The 20,536-nt window shown below is 33.7% G+C and overlaps 1 protein-coding gene across 2 annotated transcripts in view; it reads left to right on the top strand.

The window, feature by feature from the left end:
* EDNRB (endothelin receptor type B) overlaps positions 1–20,536 on the top strand; it is a 154,012-nt gene that overhangs the window by 112,009 nt on the left and 21,467 nt on the right. Inside the window, exons 3-5 of one of the 2 annotated variants that reach the window (XM_074299316.1) lie at positions 14,487–14,610; positions 16,605–17,153; positions 18,267–18,731. In XM_074299316.1, the coding sequence (XP_074155417.1) occupies positions 17,049–17,153; positions 18,267–18,731 (570 nt within the window). In that variant the 5' untranslated portion in view covers positions 14,487–14,610; positions 16,605–17,048. Of the gene's footprint in view, positions 1–14,486; positions 14,611–16,604; positions 17,154–18,174; positions 18,732–20,536 lie in introns of those variants that run through there. The other variant, XM_074299317.1, reaches the window with a different exon arrangement.

The raw sequence follows: 20,536 nt of genomic DNA, 5'->3' as shown, positions 1-20,536 counted from the left end.
CATTTTAGCTTTCTAATTCCAGACCTCCCTACTACCTCAATAGGTCCATTTCCTCCTAATAAAGTTAGTTGGTACTATCCTTGTCTGCAGATAGTCTTTCAAAACATCTTTCTAGTAATAAAGTTGTACATTATATCTAGGACTGAGTTCACAAAGGTACAAAGGAGAGATTTTTCAAAATGAGGAGAGTAAAATATGAGAATAGTCCATAAGAAACTCTAAAACACATAGTCAACTTTTATCATTCTAAGTCAATATGGTAGCAAACGTTCGAAATCACAAGGGATGTTTCAATTCTTAATTGTGTAGAGATTTTCCTGTTTTGTTTTTTTTTTTGGCAATTGGGATTAAGTGACTTGCCCAAGGTCACATAGCTAAGGAAGAGGCCGGGTTTGAACTCAGGTCCTCCTGACTTCAGGACTGATGTTCTATCTACTGCACCATCTAGCTGCCCCTCCATATTTTATTGATAAAGAATATGACTCCTCTTTTTAAAAAAACAAGAGAGAATTATTTTGGTCAACAACACATTTATAATACAGAATAATTACAACTCAGATGCTATCCTTGTTATTTCCCACTCCACAAAACAAAACAAAAAGCAGCCTCTAGGAACTAAGTTTCTGTCTCTCTTTGGCTTCTTTACTTTTACAAAGTTCATTACTTTGATACTAAACATAGACACATGTATAATGCCTATTTGGAGTTTTGTTCTTCCTATTATAATTCTGAATGGATGCTGTACTAGTACTAACCAGAAAGAAGCTTAAGTAAGGCCTGCACTTGGTATGTAGAATGTAGAATTATTGCCTTAAAGATGTATGACTTCATTGGCATGTTTACATCAATAAATCTAGATTTTTTTTTTTTAGTAATTTATAACACGGAGTTAAAAAAAAAAAAGCAATTTTGAATACAAAATGCTAAAGACAACCTCATTATGACTTTTTTAATGTCTTCACATTTAATTAGTATTCTCTGTCCCTCTGGAGAAAAGAATGAAAAGCTCTTCCCCAAACTTACTTAAGAAGGGTGTCCTGGGGCAGCTAGATGGTGTGGTGGATAGAGCACCATCCCTGAAGTCTGTAAGACCTGAGTCCAAATATGGCCTCAGACACTTAACACTTCCTAGCTGTGTGACCCTGGGCAAGTTTTGCCTCAGCAAAATAAACCAAAAGAAAAAAGGACATCCCAGAATCCATCTCTTCTTTTCTCATTTGGCTGCAATTTGCATTTGTCCATCATGTTTTCATGCTAGGTACCTTTATTTTCCACCACTTATTCTTATTTTCCACCATTTATTCTGTTTCTGTGTGTGTGTGTGTGTGTGTGTGTGTGTGCGCACGCGTGCGTGCACATGTGTATATGTTATCTTCCCCTATCAGGGGAACTCTTTGATGATTTTTTTTCCATTTTTTTTTTTTTTTTTGTATTTGTATTTCCAGCATTTCTTAAAGTGTTTGGTATATAGTAGGTACTTAAATTTTTCTTGACTGACCTTATTTTGCTTCAATATCTTCACTGGTAATGAAATTTTGAGAATAGAGTTTGCTTTATTTTTTGTATTTTCCAGCACCTAACACAGTGCCTGGCTCCTAGAAAATGTTTAATAAACACTTGTTGATTACTTAGTTGGTTTGTAGGATCTTTTGTACCATATCTTTTCACCAAAATAATATTACAATCTTCTCCCCAAAAAAATGAATCAAATCATATGTGATAGCTTATTATGCCCAAATTGTATCTCCGAATAACAAAACAGCTGTGGTTTGGGAAGCAAATTGAACAAATTACCATTACAGACCAGTTATTTATATATGTTTATCTGTCTGAAACCAGCTTATTGAGAGCACATTTCATGAATATAAATACATTTTGAGTACTTGTTAGAATTAACTAGGCATGTGGGTCTATGTTGCTACAAAAATGCTGCCAATAAAAAACTCTGCTGCCTCTTTCATGCATACTTCATCAACCTCAGAGTGTTGTTTAAATGTCAGCCTTTATTTCTTCAGTATTTCAAGATTCTGAGGTTTCATCATAGAAGGTATGCCCTCCACTGGGACAAATCACAACCCTTCTATAACTTAGCAAATGGTCTTTGAAAGTTTCTGTGATAAAAAGAAAAATAATCTATAATGCTAGCCATATTGGTATCTAGACAATGGATATTGCCTAGTCTATAACCAAAGCCTATTCAAATATATGTGTGTGTGTGTGTGTGTGTGTGTGTGTGTGTGTGTGCGCGTGTATGTAAATGCTCTGTAAAAGACAAATCTTTAAGACAAGGCTAGTGTGACTTTGCTCCAGTGTGCCAACACGTAAAGGCATCCTCCACAGGTGAAGCCCACCTAGAATTGATTATCAAAACTTAATTTATTTGTGCTACTTCCAAAGAACTTTCCTCAAATTTCCATTGAATAAGAACTGCTTTTGGGATCACAATTTGGTCCCTAGGGCAATAATATTATCAAATCACCCCTCAGGTTCATTCCTCCAAAACTGCTTTTTTTTTTTTTTTTTTTTTCTCAAGTGAGAATGGTCCTGTTGTTGTTATTGTTATATATAAAATATTGTTGTTTTATATATACATATATATATATATATACATATATATATATATATATTATTTGCTGTTTTTCTCCTTCCATATTTTATTACTTAGATCTAAAGAGGGTTTGAAATATAAGGGAGAGTGAATTTGATGATGACTTTCAATGATAGCCAATCTAGAAAGAAACTGAAACCCTTTTGAACAAAAAAAATAATAATAAAACAGAAACAATAAGGTAGAATATGTAAGAGACTAACTAAAGCATATAATTGTCTTGGCTTCTTTTCCCCATATTTTCAGTCTTGTTTATTTTTTTGTTTTCATCTTTACGTGGGCTTGTTTTTTCTTTGGAAGTTAAAGTTCTGCCATTGAAAATGCTAATTCTCCCATGTACATGAGCCATGATTAATAAAAAATCTTTTATCCTTGAAACTTCAGACTTAGAAGACTTTTTTTTTTCAGAAAATGTCTCTTCACTAGCCTATAGTTTTTAAATATAAACATTCTTTTGAGGAGGCTAATGGTTGATCTTAGTGATCATAAGAGTATAGAGAAAATATAAGAATATACAGTAAATGTATTGTTTTACCAATGGAGAATCATAAGCTTTAACCTACTTTGAAGCTGATTTAATTGATAACTTCAGTTGCTTAAAAATATTAACTGTGAAACAGATTGTTGTGAATCCAGAAAAAAACTGAGATATACATAGTCAAAACAAAACCTAAAGATTATGGCAGAATACAAAAAGGAAAATTTGCTCTAATGCCTTCTCCTTGAAACAAGTACAATGGAGGATGGAAAAAAATACTCTAAAACAATGTTATAAAACCAAAAGAAAACCAATTTATCACTTCTAGACATCAAGAAAGATTTTTAATTTAGTTCTTTGAACTGGAAAAAGCATTTCTTAAGCATCTATGAGCCTAATACTTACTATGCTAAGCACTTATAAATATCTCATTTAGATTCTTACAACTTGTGAAGTATAATAGTACTGAAGCAAACCAGAGATTAAATGACTTGTTTAGGGACAAAGGTAAGAAGTATCTAAGGCTAGATTCTTTTTTTTTTCCAAGACTTGTATTTTCTCCACCACCTTTCCTCTTAACTATATCATAACATATATTTTCTCCATTTACTATATAATTATTAGCTATTATTACCAATGAAATTGTAAATCACCTTTGGAAGGAAATACATTGGTCAGAAGTGAAATATTTGATATGTTGATTAACTATAAGCATTATGGTATATTGGGAAAACTTTTGGAATAGTATAACTGAGTTCAAATCCTAGTTCTTTCTTATTGGTATTTTCTACCTGTACAATCACAAGCAAATAACTTTCCCTCAAGATGAACTCATTTATCTTAAGATATTTTCAAGGTTTAAATTTTTTGATCTTTTATTTTACCATTATAGGTAAAAAGAGACATTGAAATGTTGGAATTTTATTTTCCTATCCTGTGAAGGGGGCAAGTGAATCATCTCAATTAACTGCCATTTTGTCTGAGTCTTTATATGAATCATACCAATATCAGCCTCCCTGGGTATCCTGCTTTTATAAGCATCATGGCTTGGGAAGAGCTTACAAATCATTGAGGATATGACTCATTGATTGGTTCATCATCATCACTGAACTACCATCTTAAATTAATATAATTCATAATGAATCTCGCATAGCTCTTCAAATAGCAGACCTTAGTAAAAAATCAAACATTTCATCTTTAACTTTAAATCCAATTGTGTTCTTAGACACTAAGCAACATTTAGCAATGACAGGACTCAGTCATAGAATTTGTAGTTGAAATTCAAACTTTGTGGTACTTATACTCCTTTTTAAGTATCTTTCTCTAAATGATTTGAAAGAAATACAATAAACATCTGCTCACATTATATTTCTCTTCCTTTCTTAGAACAAAATCAATTTTTCCTTGGAGAAAAAGGTGGAAACTTGCTTAGACATAAATAACCTATCTCTGGCTTCCAAGAAGCCTTCAAAAGTCTGGAATTCCAAAGTAAACAGGGCCAATTTTGTTTTAAAAATGAATCCATTTGTATTTGCATATGTCAGATGGAATTATTTAAATAAGTTGTTTTTATAGTCTAATTTTAAATAGACAAAATTGTTGATGCTTCCAGTGGCAAACATTTTCAGGGCAAGAACTTCTTCATGAAAATAAAACTCCTTAAAATATCATGTTTTCTAACTATTTTAAACTAAAAACATCATGGTGGAAAAATAATATATCTGTTAGCAACTTTGGAAACAAATTCCATGTGAATAGGATAAGTAAAATATGTTCATATAGTTAATTCATTGTAATGGGTTGGGACCATCAACAGATCAAATGTCCAAAAAAAAAAACCAAAAAAACAAAAAAACAAACCTATATATGAAAATGGTTCCTGCTACTGATTGTAAATATTTATCTAGGGTTCCCAAATTCAGATGAAATGAAATGAAATAACATTTAATGGGAAATTCACAATGGCCAAAGATATCTCTTAGATAAGGAGATCCAATATGTCTGCTAAAAACTATAGAATAATTAATGCAACATAGATTATACTATAAATGTGTATACATATAGAATTTTGGCCAGGTACTATGCTTTTATTCAAGAAGGAACTCATAGTGTGGAAAGGTTCTCCAACAGTGCAGATTAACAAGTCAAATAATGCAAGTAAAATATAAACTTTTTGTGAATTGTTCATAGATAGACAGCTAGGTAGTGCAGAAGATAGAGTGAGAGACTTGGAATCAGGAAGACTCATCGAGTGAAAATCCTGATTCACACTCTTACTAGCTGTGTGACCCTGGACAAGTCACTTAACCCTGGTTTCCTCAGTTTTCCCATCTGCAAAATGAACTGGAGAAGAAAATAGTAAATCACTCTAATATCTTTGCCAAGAAAATCCCAAGAAGAGTCAGATACAACTGAAAAATGACTGAACAACACAATATATGTCAGTATATGCCAGTCAGAGACAACTTCCATCTGTTTTCCTGACTTTAAGATTTTCTTTCAATCTTACTCTATCTCTCTAGTATACTTAAACATTAATTTAAATCTGTTATATCTTCATCAGTAAACATTTGTTGCTTTTGATAAGGGGTGTCAAACACACAGCACTCTAGTTAAGTCCAAGCCTGATTAAAATGTAACTGGGAAATGGTTAACAAAATTAATAAAAATACAAGAAAGCATAGATAATGTAATTCTGTAGTTTTCAAAGTCAATATACAACCTGAACAGATCTTTATGTAGGTTTATGCCACTCCCTCATCTGCTCCCCCCTTTTCTATTTGTGGTTAATATAATTGCCCTGGATTATCAGTTGATAAAATATTCTTTAATCATAGACATGCATAACTAGAAACACAGGTCATTAAGAAATTGTCAAAAATTTTATATATATACTCGAAGTTAAGTTGATGGATAGTTTGGGCTTAAACTAGACACTTAAAAATCATCTATAATTTGGGGGTTTTAACTAAATTAAATTATAAATTGACATTGTTCAATTCTATATTTTATATAGGTATCAAATCATATCTGCAGATCAGAAAGAAGTAAAATCTAATAACAAAAACAATGAAACAGTGAACTTCATTTCCCTCTTTTCACTGCAAACGTGAGGAATCTAGTGGATGCAGGATCTATATACATTATCACATATCAGTGACAATTAGAAATGGTTTTGTTTAATGGTTTGAATCTACAATGCCTAACACTATGGTTGAGACATAGTAGGTGCTTTAGAAAAGCTTGCCATATTTAATCAAAATGAACTGAAGCAAAGAGGAATAATATATGAAATTGAGGTTTACCTATACCAAAGACACTCCAAGACTTGATTTGCTGAAGAAGAGTCTGCTTCAGAGTATCTAGCACACTTCAAGTATTGCATATCCTGTGGAATTACATGAATAATGTTCTTTAGAATCAATCGATAGCTTGATGAAAGACATTTCAGAAACTTGTCTCCATGTCTAGTGCTAACTCTCTTTCCTAGAGGCTTAAAAGGCAAAAATTGATTTCCAGTAAGTCCAAAAGAAAGAAAGAGGGGGTTAACAAAAATTCCTTTGGACAACTGGCCATGGTTTTGAAAGGATTCATTTCACATTACCCCTTAAAAATCATTTCAATAAGTTTATGCTGGAAACGGTCAAGTTATTTACTTATAGGCACAGTAAGTGAACTTTCAGGAAAATCAATGTTTCCTGTTATATTTTGGTTACATGGTTTCAGGCTCCAACAGCTGAGCTTCACATGATGAGAAACTTTTCCCCCCTAAGGTGTCAGGAAGTTTTAATTTAAAATATTTCCAAACAAAAGCAGTGGTCAGTTATAAGCAGAAAATTAAGAAAAGCTGCACAGGCTGAAATTAGTCCAGTTGTTTCTGAATTCTACTGTGGAAGTCTCCTTTTTCTTTAATATTCTTTGCTTACTTTCTGCTGCAAAAAAAAATCTTTTCCAATTTAAGAAAGGAGCCATGTTGAAGAGGGAAACTATAGAACATTGGATTTGGAATATTCAAAACTTGGTTTTGAATTCTGGTTCATTTCAATTATTTAGACCTATAGTTTCTTCACATTCATAATGAAGAGTTTCAAAAATAATAATTCCTAAAATCTCTGAAAATATTGAAAATTATTCAAATGGAAGTAAAAATTGAATTCATACTCTAGTAGTGAGTTGTCTTAAACTAGACTGAAATATATGTAGCTAAATGGTACTCAAATAGAATGAAAAAAATGTAATCTCAATTATTTTTCAATTTACTACACATGGAGAAAATATTTAATTATTTACAATTCCCATTCCTTAAAAAACTGCCAACTCCATTTCTATTTCAATGACTTGTACTAAGTCCTCAGGCTTAACATTTCTGCAAAGATTAATTAAAATCAAGAGTCAGTCATTAGTACTTGGTGTCATCAAGTTATAATTTAATTGAATTTTAATCTTAGATGATTTATTCTAAAGAATGCTTCTCTTTAACATATTGTTTATTACCTACAACCTGTTAATTTATTTAGTAATCTAATGGCAAAAAATGGGACTAATAAGAAAAACAAAATGTCTTAACAAGAGCTTTACATGTTCTATTTCAGATGAGAATTTTAATAAAGAGAAATATAATTTTTTATGCCAAAAATGACTTGCTCCACATTTGTGGACCTATTCAAATTTTCTTTTAAAAAAAAGTTTTTTGACACTTTGTTTTTACATTACATACATTTCGAGATTATCCCCTTATAAAAATTTATTAAATTCTTATAAACACACAATCAGTAAAGCAAATAATAAAGTAACTTCACCCAAAAGCGTACACAGCATTTTACAATAATAGCAACCCTCCCATCTCTCTATTTTAAAAAATGAACAAAAAACTTTTTTCTCCTTCCTACCACAAAGTCATTGGAAAAAAACGAAAATAAAAGAAATTTATTGCAAAAATATGCATAGTCAGGTGGAAAAAATTCCCTCAGTAGTTATATACAAAAACACATATGTTTCATTCTATACATAAATCTGTCATATCTCTGCAATGAGGTACAGCTTTTATCATTGGTCCTTCAGGATCGTGAATGATCATTGTATTGATTGTAGGTCTTACAGTTTTCAAAGTTGTTTGTTTTTGCACAATTTTTATTATATAAGCTATTCTGCTTCTGCTCATTTCAGTCTCCCTCAGTTTATAAAAGTCCTTGAAATTGTTCATTTTTTAAATAATATTGATATCAGTATGTAATTGGAGTTTCTTATGGTCCAGTCAGTTAATTAAAGAATAATACAGATCCTTTCTAATTCTAAGAAAGTATATCCCTTTCCCAAACTTAAAAAGAAAAATAGAGAATGAGCAAAAAATATTAAAATGCAAAGATTATTGGTCTCAGAGTCAAGAATGTTCCAAATGTTTTTTAGGTTACTTCTAGATGATTCAAGTTGAAAGTTTCACTAAGATTTTTGAGATACCTAAATTTCTGTTCCTTTGTCAAGGATAATTTTTTAAAAGCTCTATACATTAATAATTCCAATACAATTTGATCATTGGATGTAATCTCTGGAGGGCAGTGTAAAGAGGTGATGGTACTTTCTTCCTATTTTATATTCTCATTTCTAACACTGATGACTTGTGGAAGTCATGGCAGTTTTTAAAGGGTGTGTTCACATTGAATAAGTGAAATAAAGGTAGTAACATTTTTTTTTTCTGGTTACAGTGGATGATCTTTATTTTCTCCCATTCCGAAAAGGTTTTCCTTTTTTCTCTTTAGAAATACTTCACTCTCCAAAAAATTTCTAAGAATAAACAAAAAAAAAAAAAACTTTAACATTTTCTCTATAGGAAATTTCTTTGAGGACAGAATTTTGAATTATACGTAAAAACCATTCCAGAACATGAAGAAGAAATTTTCTTCCATTTCCCTCTTCAGCTAATAGAAACTATTTCACACAGATCATTTTCCTCTACTTGATAAGAAGGGGTTAGATTTAAATCGCTAATGTGTAGAAAAATGCAAATAAAGTAATTCTGATCCAGCACATCTATAAAATTGACTAAAATGACAGAAAATGACAAATATTGGAGGAGATTTGGGGAAATTGGGTCACTAATGAACTCTTGGTAAAGTTGTAAACTGATCCAACCATTTTGGAAAACAATTTGGAACTGTGTCCAACGGCTTACAAAACTATGCACACCCACTGGCCTAGCCATACAACTAATAAGTTTGTATCTCAAAGTGATTTTAAAAATGGAAAAGATTCTATATGTGGCAAAGAATTGGAAATTGAAGGAATACTTTCAGTTGTGGAATTAGAAATAAATTGTAGTATATGATTATGATGGAGTACTATAATTTTATAAGAAATGCCAAGCAACATAGTTTCAGAAAAACCTGGGAAGACTTATATGACCTGATACAAAGTGAAATGAGCAGCGAGCAGAGACAATAATCATTGTATACAGTAAAAGCAATGTTGTACAATCAATTGTGAATTACTTAGTTATTCCCAACAATACAATATAAAACAATTCTAGACAACTTCTGATGAAAAAATGCTATTCACCAATGAGACAGAACTGATGGAGTCTAAATGCATATAAAACATACTTTTTAAAAAACTTTATTTTTCTTTCTGGTCTGTGTTCTCTTTTACAGTATGGCTAATATAGAAACACATTTTGCATGACTGCACATATATAATCTTTATCAAAGTGCTTTCAAGGGAGAAGGGAAACAAAATAAGAGGGAGAATTTGAAACACAAAGATTAAAAAAAAAGATTGTTAAAAAAATCTTTTTAGATATAACTGAGAAATCAACAAAATAAAAAAAAATTAAAGGAGAGAGTAGAAGCTTCATAAAGGCAAAATTTAAAAATTAAAGCCTAGAGAGTCTTGTGATGGAACAGTATGAAAGGGGAAGGAAGTTAGATTAAAATAACTAAAATCAAACCCATAAACTTTCAGAATTATATCGTAGCTGCTGAAAACACATACTTTAATTATGAAAACTATAACTAGAAAAAATTTCCTCTGGCCAAGTTCCATTAAATAACACTTTTCCCCAATAAATTTCAGTAAATTTTGTCCAGCACTTTCACACCTGGAGAATGTTAATCTAGTGTATGTCAATAACAGAAAGTGAAGAACATACTTGAAATAATTTTCATCCCTAAATTTTAACATAGTTAATGTGGAGTTTGGCTTTATTATCACAGGCAGCTAAAACATTGTTTTGCTAGTTAACCAAAAAGAGAAATAATTCCCACCTATCTTTTGTTCATGCTATTTTTTTCTGTCTGTGATCAGTGTTTCAACCTCGTATTTTCATTTTTTAAATTCCACTCCAATATATCCTCTTTGAAGCCTTCCTGAAATAGATAGTAAGTAATAATTTTTTTAAAAGTTCATTTCATTCATTCTCTTTCCCTACTAATGTAATTAATCCTCCTCTGGCTTCTCATGGCATTTTGATTTTACCTGTCCCGTGGTACTTAACATATTTTATTATATACTACAATTATTTTATAATCTCTATTATTAGAATAATTTGTACATCCCATTGCTAAATTAGAAACTCCTTGAGGCAAAATTGTATTTTAGTCATCTTAATATTCTATGAAATAACTCTCTTCCACATAGTAGAAGTTCAACAAATAGTGGAAGATTGAGTCACATTAAAGCACAGTGGATGGTGCATAGGACAAACTCAAGAAGACCTGATTTAAATCTGGTCTCTGATACTTCTTAACTATGTGACCCTGGGCAAATCATTTAACCCTGTTTACCTAAGTTTCCTCATCTGTAAAATGATTTGGAGAAGGAAATAGTAAACTATCCCAGTATCTTTGCCAAGAAAATCCACAAAAAGGATCATGAAGAGTCAGATAAGACTGAAATGAAAACAAGAAAAGTAATTAGCCAAACTCTGAACACAAAAGGTTCTAAGCTCCCTCATCACTCTGCCATTATATTTGTTTTTGTTGGTGATGTTCTGGATCTGTGATTCTATCAGTGCAGAGTTAGTATGGAAAGTACTTCCATCCATGGAGATCAGCTACTCCTCTAATTTAGTTTATGGACATCATATGAGGCACTGACAGTTTTATTAAGTTGCTCATGGTCACAGAACCAAAATACATCAGAGACATGCCTTGAATTCAGTTCTTCCTTATTCTGAGACCTTCTGATCCTCCCTCTATTCTTCTGTTACTTTTCCTTTGTGATTCAATTAACTAAAATGTTGCTTCACTTTCAGAAAGATAGTGTATTACTTGAAGAAAAAAATAGCTTTTTTCATCACTCAACACTATAACAAACTTTAAAATCAGAAAGTTTTAATGGTTCTCAATGAATTAATTAATAAGTATTTATCTATAATACTATGTACTCTAGATTCCATTTACATATATTTTGATAGTTGAATGATTTTTTCAACTTGCATGCTTTTTCTACCAATGCTAATGATAACTTGTTTATTCCTGTTTACTCTATACAATCTTTCCTGAAGCATTTTTGGGTTTTTTTTGGGGGGGGAAGGGTTATTCGTTTTTACTCCATTGAAGTTTTTTTCTAATGCTCTGTACCTCTCTTCTGTGATAAAGTGGATAGAATATAGGGTCTGGAGTCAGGAAGACTTGAGTTCAAATTCAGTTTCAGATATTTACTAGTTACTACTCTTTTCCTCAATTTCTTCATCTGTAAAATGGAAATAATAATAGTAAGTAGTTCCCATAATTGTTGTGAAAATTAAATGAGATAACATTTGTAAAGTACTTGGCTTAGTATCTGTCACATTGTTGAATTATTTTTCAGTTACATATAACCATTTATTATTATTATTTATTTTGGGGGGATTTTCTTGGCAAAGATACTGAAGTGGTTTGCCATTTCCTAACTCTAAGCTTAGCATTCTATCCACTTTACAATTTTGCTTCTTTGACATATGGAAGTGCTATATAAATGGGAACTATTATAATTATTTTGAAGCAAGAAAGACCTGAGTTGGAATTTTGCCTCAGAAACAAGCTATATGAAGCCAGGCAAGTCATTTAACTACAAAGTCACACTATCCATGTATAAATAGCTCCTAACTCATAGGATTGTTAAAATTTATAAAAATATCTTTCAATATTTTAAAATAATAATATTATAAAGTGCTGTGTAAACCTTACATCATTATATAAATATTATCTATTGGGTACATATTATGACCAATTCACTTAATTTTTTAGTCACATGCATCTTTGAAAAAGAATTTAGCACTGCTCTTCCTACAGAAGTCATTCTTGGTATCATTATATATCTAATTTAAATGAGCTATGCAATATATTTTCTTTTTTTCTCTCAATAGTATCTTATTTTTCCAAGTATATGTAAAGATAGTTTTCAACATTCATTTTTGCAACATTTTATGTTCCAAATTTTTTTTCCCTTCCTCCCTTACCTCCTTCCTCCCCAAGACAAGCAATCTGATAAAGTATGGTATGCATGTATAATATTTTTAAACATATTTCCATATTTGTCATGTTGTACAAGAAAAATAATACCAAAAACAGAAAAAAGGAGGGAGCAACTTGATGGTGCAGTAGAGAAAGCACTGGTCTCAAAGTCAAGGGGACTTGAATTCAAATACAGCTTCAGACACTTTCACTAGTGGATAAATCACTTAATCCGAATTGCTTGGTCAAAAACAAAAAGGAAACCAAACCAAACCAAAACAACCAACCAAAAGCAAAACAAAATAAAACCCCAAAAGAATAAGCAAACTAAAAAAAAAAATAAGATGAAAATACTGTGCTTCAATTAATATTCAGTCTCATTTATTTTCTGAATACAGGAAGGCATTTTCCATCCCAAAACTATTGGAATTGTCTTGGATCACAGCACATGCTATATTTTTTCAATGTCTTTTGCATCAAAATAATGATTTTTGATCCACAACATGAAAGCTGTGTAAGACACAATCATTTTGGAATTTTAATTATCAGTCAGTTATTTTTCAGTTTTGTCCTACTCTTTGCAGCCCCATTTGAGGTTTTCTTGGCAAAGACACTGGGAGTGGTTTGCCATTTCCTTCTTATAGATAATTTTGCAAATGAGGAAATTGAGGCAAATGGGTTTAATTGATTTGCCCAGGGTCACATAATTATTAAGTATCTGCAACTAGATTTGAATTCAAGAAAAAGAACTCTATCCATTGTGATGCCTAGCTGCCTCTTAGAATTTTATAGTCAAGCCTAATTTTTAGCCTGAGTATAATGTTTTGTAGATTGATCTCACTTTATTCACCAGACTTAACTCCAAATGATTCTGAATATTTCCAAAAAATGAAAAGCAGTCCTTTTTGCTCATGCCATTCCAGCCTCCTAAAACATTCTCTTCACCATATGCATCTACTGAAATCTATCAATAATTCTACTCTTTTCCATTAAACAATTCTTGATTATCTCAGCCACAAGTTAGATTTCCTTCTTTTGAACCCTTATAACACTCAGTCTGAATCTCTCTTAATACACTGATAACACAATATTGTATATTTATCTTCACAAGAGTCCAAGTTGCTTGAGGATAGGAACCTTTTATACATTTTATATTCCTCATAATTCTTAGTAGTGTCTTCCACACTCAAATGAATTTTTAATGAATGAATAATTACATGATGCTAAACTCTATTTCATAATGAAGTACTAAGTTATATTGTACAAAAAAAGTTCCTTGAGGATAGAAGCAAGGGGTATAAGAATTCAAGTGATCAATGTTCTGATAATTCTATTATATAAGTAAATGTTAGTCATTATTATTATTTCCAAAAATGTGTTTCTTTTAATTGTTCAAGGGCCATGTTTCACAAACATGATTATCCCTGACTTAATGATATCACTTTTTCAAACTCATATATGGATGTTCATGTCCAGTAAGTGACAGAACTAGGACTTCAATCCATGTCTATGGATTTGCCATAACTAATTAATCAAACAGGAACTCTTAATCCTTCTTGTATCATGGAATCCTTTGGAAGTCTGATGAATGCTACAGATTCCTCAGAATGATTTTAAATGTATAAAATGAAATACATGCAATTACAAAGGAAACCAAAGGCTAGTAAAAATAAAGTAGCAGTAGTAGTAGTAGTAGTAGTAGTAGTAGTAGTAGTAATAGTAGTAGTAGTAGTAGTAGTAGTAGTAGTAGTAGTAGTAGTAATAGAAGTAGTAGTAGTAGTAGTAGTAGTAGTAGTAATAGAAGTAGTAGTAGTAGTAGTAGTAGTAGTAGTAGTAGTAGTAGTAGTAGTAGTAGTAGTAGTAGTAATAGTATAGAAGTAATAGTAGTAATAGTAGTAGTTGTGGTGGTGGTGGTAATGGTGGAATTGTTGATAGTGAGGGTATTAATGATGATGATTTTTTTTTCACCCAGGTTCATAGACTTCCCTGAAATCTCTTCATGTATCCTGGATGGAATTAAGAGATGAAGGAATTCTCTGATACAGAATCTTTCAAAATGTTGCTGTGAAGATAAAATGAGATTATGACTTGCAAAGGTAATAAGTAGCATAATGAGGATCTGAACTCATGTCTTAGAATCTGGATGTGGAGCCTATTCTACTGTGTTTCATCTAATTTCCTTAGCTGGAAGAAAAAAAATGGAGGTACTCCAGATGAGAGGAGGTCAGACACAAAATTAGAGGACTTTCAGAAGAAAAAACCCCTAGAAAAAGAAGACATGGATTGAAGTCTTAGTTCTGCTACTTACTGAACATAAGCATCCATTTGTTCAACTGTAGAATTAGAATAATATCTACTTCACTGAGTTCAAATGAAAAATGAGTTTGAAAAGGTGTTACCATTAAGTCACAGATAAAATGTTAGTGAAACATGACTTCTGGACCATTAAAAGAAACACACTTTTTGGAAATAATAATAATAGCTAACATTTACTTATATGATAAAGCACTTACTGTATGTCAGGTATGTGCTAAGCACTTTACAATTACTACCTCTTTTGAGCCTCACAGCAACTTTGGAAGATAGTTGTTGTTGTTATTATTCCTATTTTACACCTGAGGAAACTAAGGCAAAGAGAAATTGCAAGACTATCAGGATGATCTAGTTAGTAAATGTGTGAGATTGGATTTATACTCAGGTCTTCTTGATTCTAGACATAGAACTCTATCCATTGTGCCATTTAACCACCTAAGGCAATGTGAACATTATTATTTATTTATGTGGCACTTATACTTGCCAAATTTTTATTGGGGCATACAACACCTTGATGAAATAGGTGAATAACAATCATTCTGTAAAAGAAGCTGAGGCACACAGAAGTTAAATAATTTGTCCAATGTAACTGTAATTAGAACTAGAACTTACAGTCCTCAGAATCTAGCACGTTTGACTAAGCTAGGATGTTTATTTATAAAAAAAAAAAAAGATATATGGGCATATATATATATATACATTACGAAGTATATACACACACTTAAGACATATATACACATATAAAAATTCTGACTTACCTCCTAATCCATTTTGTCTATATTTCAAACTTATATACTACCTTTTCAGAGAGATATCTTTTAAAACTAACTCACAATATTTAACAAATATTAGTGTTCTGTACTACATTTCTGGGGCTCAATAGTATAATGGAAAGACTCCAGTACTTGACATTAAGACTGATTTCTATCTAGCCCAAACATTACCACTAAGTAATTGTGTGATTCTGGCAAATTGCTTAATTTTTATAGAACTAATTTTGCTCTTCTGTAAAATGTAAGAGTTGGACCAAATCATACTAAGGTGTCTCCAACTCTTAACATTCTATGATTTTATAAACTTATGAGAAGCTAATTGAATGTTAAAGTACATTCAAGGTAAGTACAAATCCAAATAACATGCAAACAGAGACAACTCTATTATTTTACTCTGCACTCTGTGAAAACTGACAAATATAATGAACAGCAAATGTTGAAGCTCATGTTGGAAAGCATATATATTAGATTATTGGTAGAGATGTGAATTGGCTCAGATAGTATGTGAATATCAGTTTTGAAAAATACAAGAAATTGCCAATTAAATGAATAGCCTCCTAATTGATATAGCAGCTCCTGCCAATGACAAGTAATTCTGTAGAGCAATCATGTCACTCATCGAAACAGTGTACAATCCCTGAAGACTAGAGTGGCCCCAGCACAATACTTCATTATAGAATTAGACCGGATGAGGGGTGGGGTGGCATTGAGAAGCTTCTGTTAGGAGAAATAACAGAGGGCTTTTAACTCCCTTTGGTAGGGTCAGAAGACATAAGAAGAATGGATTTTACTTCTTTCAGTTTGGGGATCAAAGTACATCTGGTACTTTGGATAAGAAAACCAAAATTGTGTACACTGGTTGCCTAAAAATGTGACCAGTACTAAAATTCTCCAAGTTTAGATACTATGAAACATTTAATTTGAAAGAAAACAATTTTGGAAGTCTGGCGATTAGATGCCAGTATTTTAGAAATAAAGAAAAATTTCATCTCCTTAACTTGTAGGAAGTGGATTGCCAAATGTGTCATCAAAAGAAAAAAATAAAGACAAAATTCAGACACAATCATAAACTGACCATTATTATAGTGAAAATAAAATCAGTCATTTTAAGATCGGGTTAGAGGACACTCATCCAGGGCCACCCTCTGTCCTGCCAGTGAAATCGGAGAAACTTTGTGCTGATGTTATCCAGGCCACCGTGAGAACCAGCACCAGCCAGAGGGGAAAAGGTTTCAGCTGTGTAGGAAGACGCGGGAGGATTTTGGCAATGATTGATGGGAAAGATAGGAATGAATAAAAGTACTTGTGGATGGCGAGCACGGACCGGAGCAAGTTGTAGATGCTGCTTGTCTGGCATCATCTGAATCATTTCGTCAGTCAGACCCGCCTGCAACTCCAGAGGGGCGTGCTTAGTCCCATGTGCAGCCCCTAGCTGAGCTGAAAGTTGAATGTGCTTTTCAGAGCTAGAATCATCACCAATCCAGAGGCATAGCCACCAGCTCCTGCCTTTTGGGAAGGAGAGCTCAATATTTTGTTCCTGGACGAATTGCAAGGTAAATAGCTTCCTTTAGTTTTGTTGTTTGTTGTTGTTGTTGTTGTTGTTGTTGTTGTTGTTGTTGTTGTTGTTGTTGTTGTTGTTGTTGTTGTTGTTGTTGTTGTTTTAATACCTTCAAAGTAGTTCTACTTATGGGATTTTGTCTTACTGCAACATCCTTAGTTTTTTTGGAGTTTAAAAAAAAAAAGTAGTTTACAAATATAGATGACAAATTAACGTCTATGCTGGGAGAATTTTTGGTTATCATTTTCATTTGTTCGAGGCTACATAAAGGGAAAAGGTGTCCAGGAATTAATAATAGAGAATATTCCTAGGGGGGCTTTGAGGGGGAGGGGAAAGAACTGAAACTGTTTCCTCTGGGTTAAGAAAGCCTCAACTTTATACTCGGTGCGACTCTTAAATTTTTGCTTTACCGAAGATCAACTTCACATTTTCTCTCCCTTCCCTTATCCCGGGTGAGAAGACATGGGCAATCACTTTACTCCTGGCACAAAGACTAGCGAACAGAAGGCACAAGCAAATAGCTTGCTTGATTGGGTAGTTGTGAGCCCCAAGAAATAAGGAGAACCTGTTACGTGTCAATATATCCTTCATGCCTTCCTGCTGTTTAAACCTTTCCTAATTAGATGATTGACTGGAGTTCTGAAGACCCGAGAGTAAAGGAGCCGTTTGTCTCAACACCCCTTCCCCTTCCCCGCCCCCGATATCTCACCGCGCGGGTCCCCACAACTGAGAGTGAGCTCTTTTGTAGGGACAGAAAATGCACCAGCCCTCCACCATAACCCCTCTCACCTACTCCTCCTTCTCTCCTTCCCCCGCCCCCTTCTTTCTCTCTTGGGTTAGAATTACCAAGGACTTCTAGTGCGCGGGAATTCCCGAGTTTTCCCGGTTGCACGGACAGGAGGAGTTTCAGCACCCAGCTCCGGGGTAGGGGGAAAGGGCTGATGGGGCTGTTTGCAGGAGTGACTATTAGGCAATTGATCTAGTGTCTTCTTTCCTTTCCACTATCTTTCTCCCAGCCCCGACCCCCCCCCCCCCCCTTTATCCTTCTAGGCTCCCGACGCCTAGTCAGAGAACAGTCCTCTGGGATTTCTACTCTTATTTCGGACAGAGCTGCACCATGACACTTCATCGTAGCCCCTGCTGTATTCCCTTGCTACTGCTTTTTCTGGCCTGCTGCACTTTGGAGGTCTGGGGAGAGGAGAACGAGGTCCTGTCCTCCCAGGACACCTTGCCAACACTGGAAGCCGGGGAGGTGACGACCCCCACGGGCAGAGCCGCCTGGCCCAAGGCGGCCAACGCTAGCCAGCCTCTTCCATCCTTACCGCAGGGGCCTTCCCGCAGCCTCACGCCCACCTTGTGCTCAGGCCGGACAGAGATCAAGGAGACTTTCAAATACATCAATACCGTGGTGTCCTGTCTAGTGTTCGTGCTTGGTATCATTGGAAACTCCACCTTGTTGAGAATCATCTACAAGAACAAGTGCATGAGGAATGGTCCCAACATCCTCATCGCTAGCCTAGCTTTGGGGGACCTTCTCCATATCATCACTGACATCCCCATTAATGTCTATAAGGTAAACTACATCTGAATGAAAGTGGTTCTAAACAATGGTATGAAAAAGCTGGGGCTTGGTTGGGGGGAAGGGACTGGGACAGGATAAGTAAAAATTAGAATTTGGGAGAAGAAAAAGAATGAATAATTTTTATAATTTCTCTTCCCCAACTTTTTCCTTTCTCCTTTCTTGTCCTAATTTCATAGTCCTCAGCCTTCTAGAAGTTTTATGGTCTTTAAAATGTGATCCCTCTGGGAGTTCTGAAACTTTAACACTGCAGGGCATACTTCAGCCTGCAGAACAAAGCACGGGATTGGTGGAGAAGGGAAGTATAACACAGAAAGGCACTGATGGGTAGATGCAAAGACAGCTTTTGGGAACCTCACCTAGCTCAAGGTCTTGCCTAGTGTCAAAACACTAGGAGTCATTGAGAATGACAAAAGAGTAGAATCACAGAAGTCAGTTGCTAGGAAAGGCATGAGTGATACTATACTTGCTAATAAGCTGATACCAAAAGACCTTGAAATTTTCTAACCCAGCTTCCATATTTAGAAGGTCTAAGAACCAAGGAGCTATGGGCTAGGATTGAGGCAGCCCTTGGACAACATTCATGTGAAAGCTTTCATTGAACTACTAAGAAGTGATCCAGCTCATCAAGCTCATAGTATCATTGATTTGGACAGATTGGTTTCTCAATATCTCTAAACATTGGGAGATAGGAGTATGGAGACAGCAAGCTATACCTATAGAAGAATACTGAAATAAACCCCTCTATAGGGTAATATCTCCCTATAGAACCGAGGCCTCCACAAGTTTATTTTAGCAAGTAATTATTGAGTACTATATGCAGGACTGGCAGTTGGGGAGTATTCTATGCAGACACAATCTGAAAGTATTTGGGATCAGTCCTTAGGACAGCAAACAATGAACGTACTGATTCATATAGTTGTGTGTTGGAGTGTTTTGCTACATAGGGATAGATACTGCTCTAATGCAGTATATAATGGTTAAGTAACATTTTTAAATGCTTTCTCCTGTATTTAGAGAGAAGCAACATAGGGTAGATGGAGGACTAGCCTTGGAATCAGGAAGACTTGGTGGCAAGTCTTATCTCTCATACTTACTAGCATGTCAATATGGGCAAATCATTTACACTCAATGTCCCAGGCAATTCTTTGAAACATTCTGAGTGATGGAGAGTTTTTACACACACAACACACACACACACACACACACACACAGTCATATTTCAAATTAGATTATTCGTACTCCATATTATTTTAACATTAACACTTTTATTCGATTTATGCAAATGAAAATTTGGGCCATATTTTATGACTCATAATTGTAAAGGAAAAATCACTTGGGGTTATGGAATTCACTGAAAGTAAGCTTAAGCACTAAATTAGAATTACTTTTTCACTTTGTAATTTAATTATTTGTTCTGAATGTTATTAATTATTGTTCTGATTGAGGTTAGCTAGCCTTAATGGATCCTTAATGTGAGATTAGTACATTGCTCAGTATCTAAAACTAGACACCTGATAAGTTTGAAGTAGAAAAGCTTTAAAATTCCCCAAGTCTGGATGGAAGCCAGAGTGATTGACTTTCTAAAGGCTGGGCTGAATGAGGACCTCACACAGAGATTATTCAGGATCTGGCTGGTAATCCATTGTGGGAACTAAGTATGTACTGTGTTTGGGCTCTGTCCTTAAGAGCTGGACTTCAGGACACTTCCAAATACAAACAGCTTTTCTCCAGATCACTTATGTAACAGCAAGTTAGCAAGTTACAAGAACTAATTATAACTTTTTCTAGGTAAAATC

This window comes from Sminthopsis crassicaudata, chromosome 3 (assembly GCF_048593235.1).
Source record: "Sminthopsis crassicaudata isolate SCR6 chromosome 3, ASM4859323v1, whole genome shotgun sequence".
In the NCBI taxonomy this organism is placed as follows: domain Eukaryota; kingdom Metazoa; phylum Chordata; class Mammalia; order Dasyuromorphia; family Dasyuridae; genus Sminthopsis; species Sminthopsis crassicaudata.
This window is presented reverse-complemented; position numbering and strand designations above follow the sequence as displayed.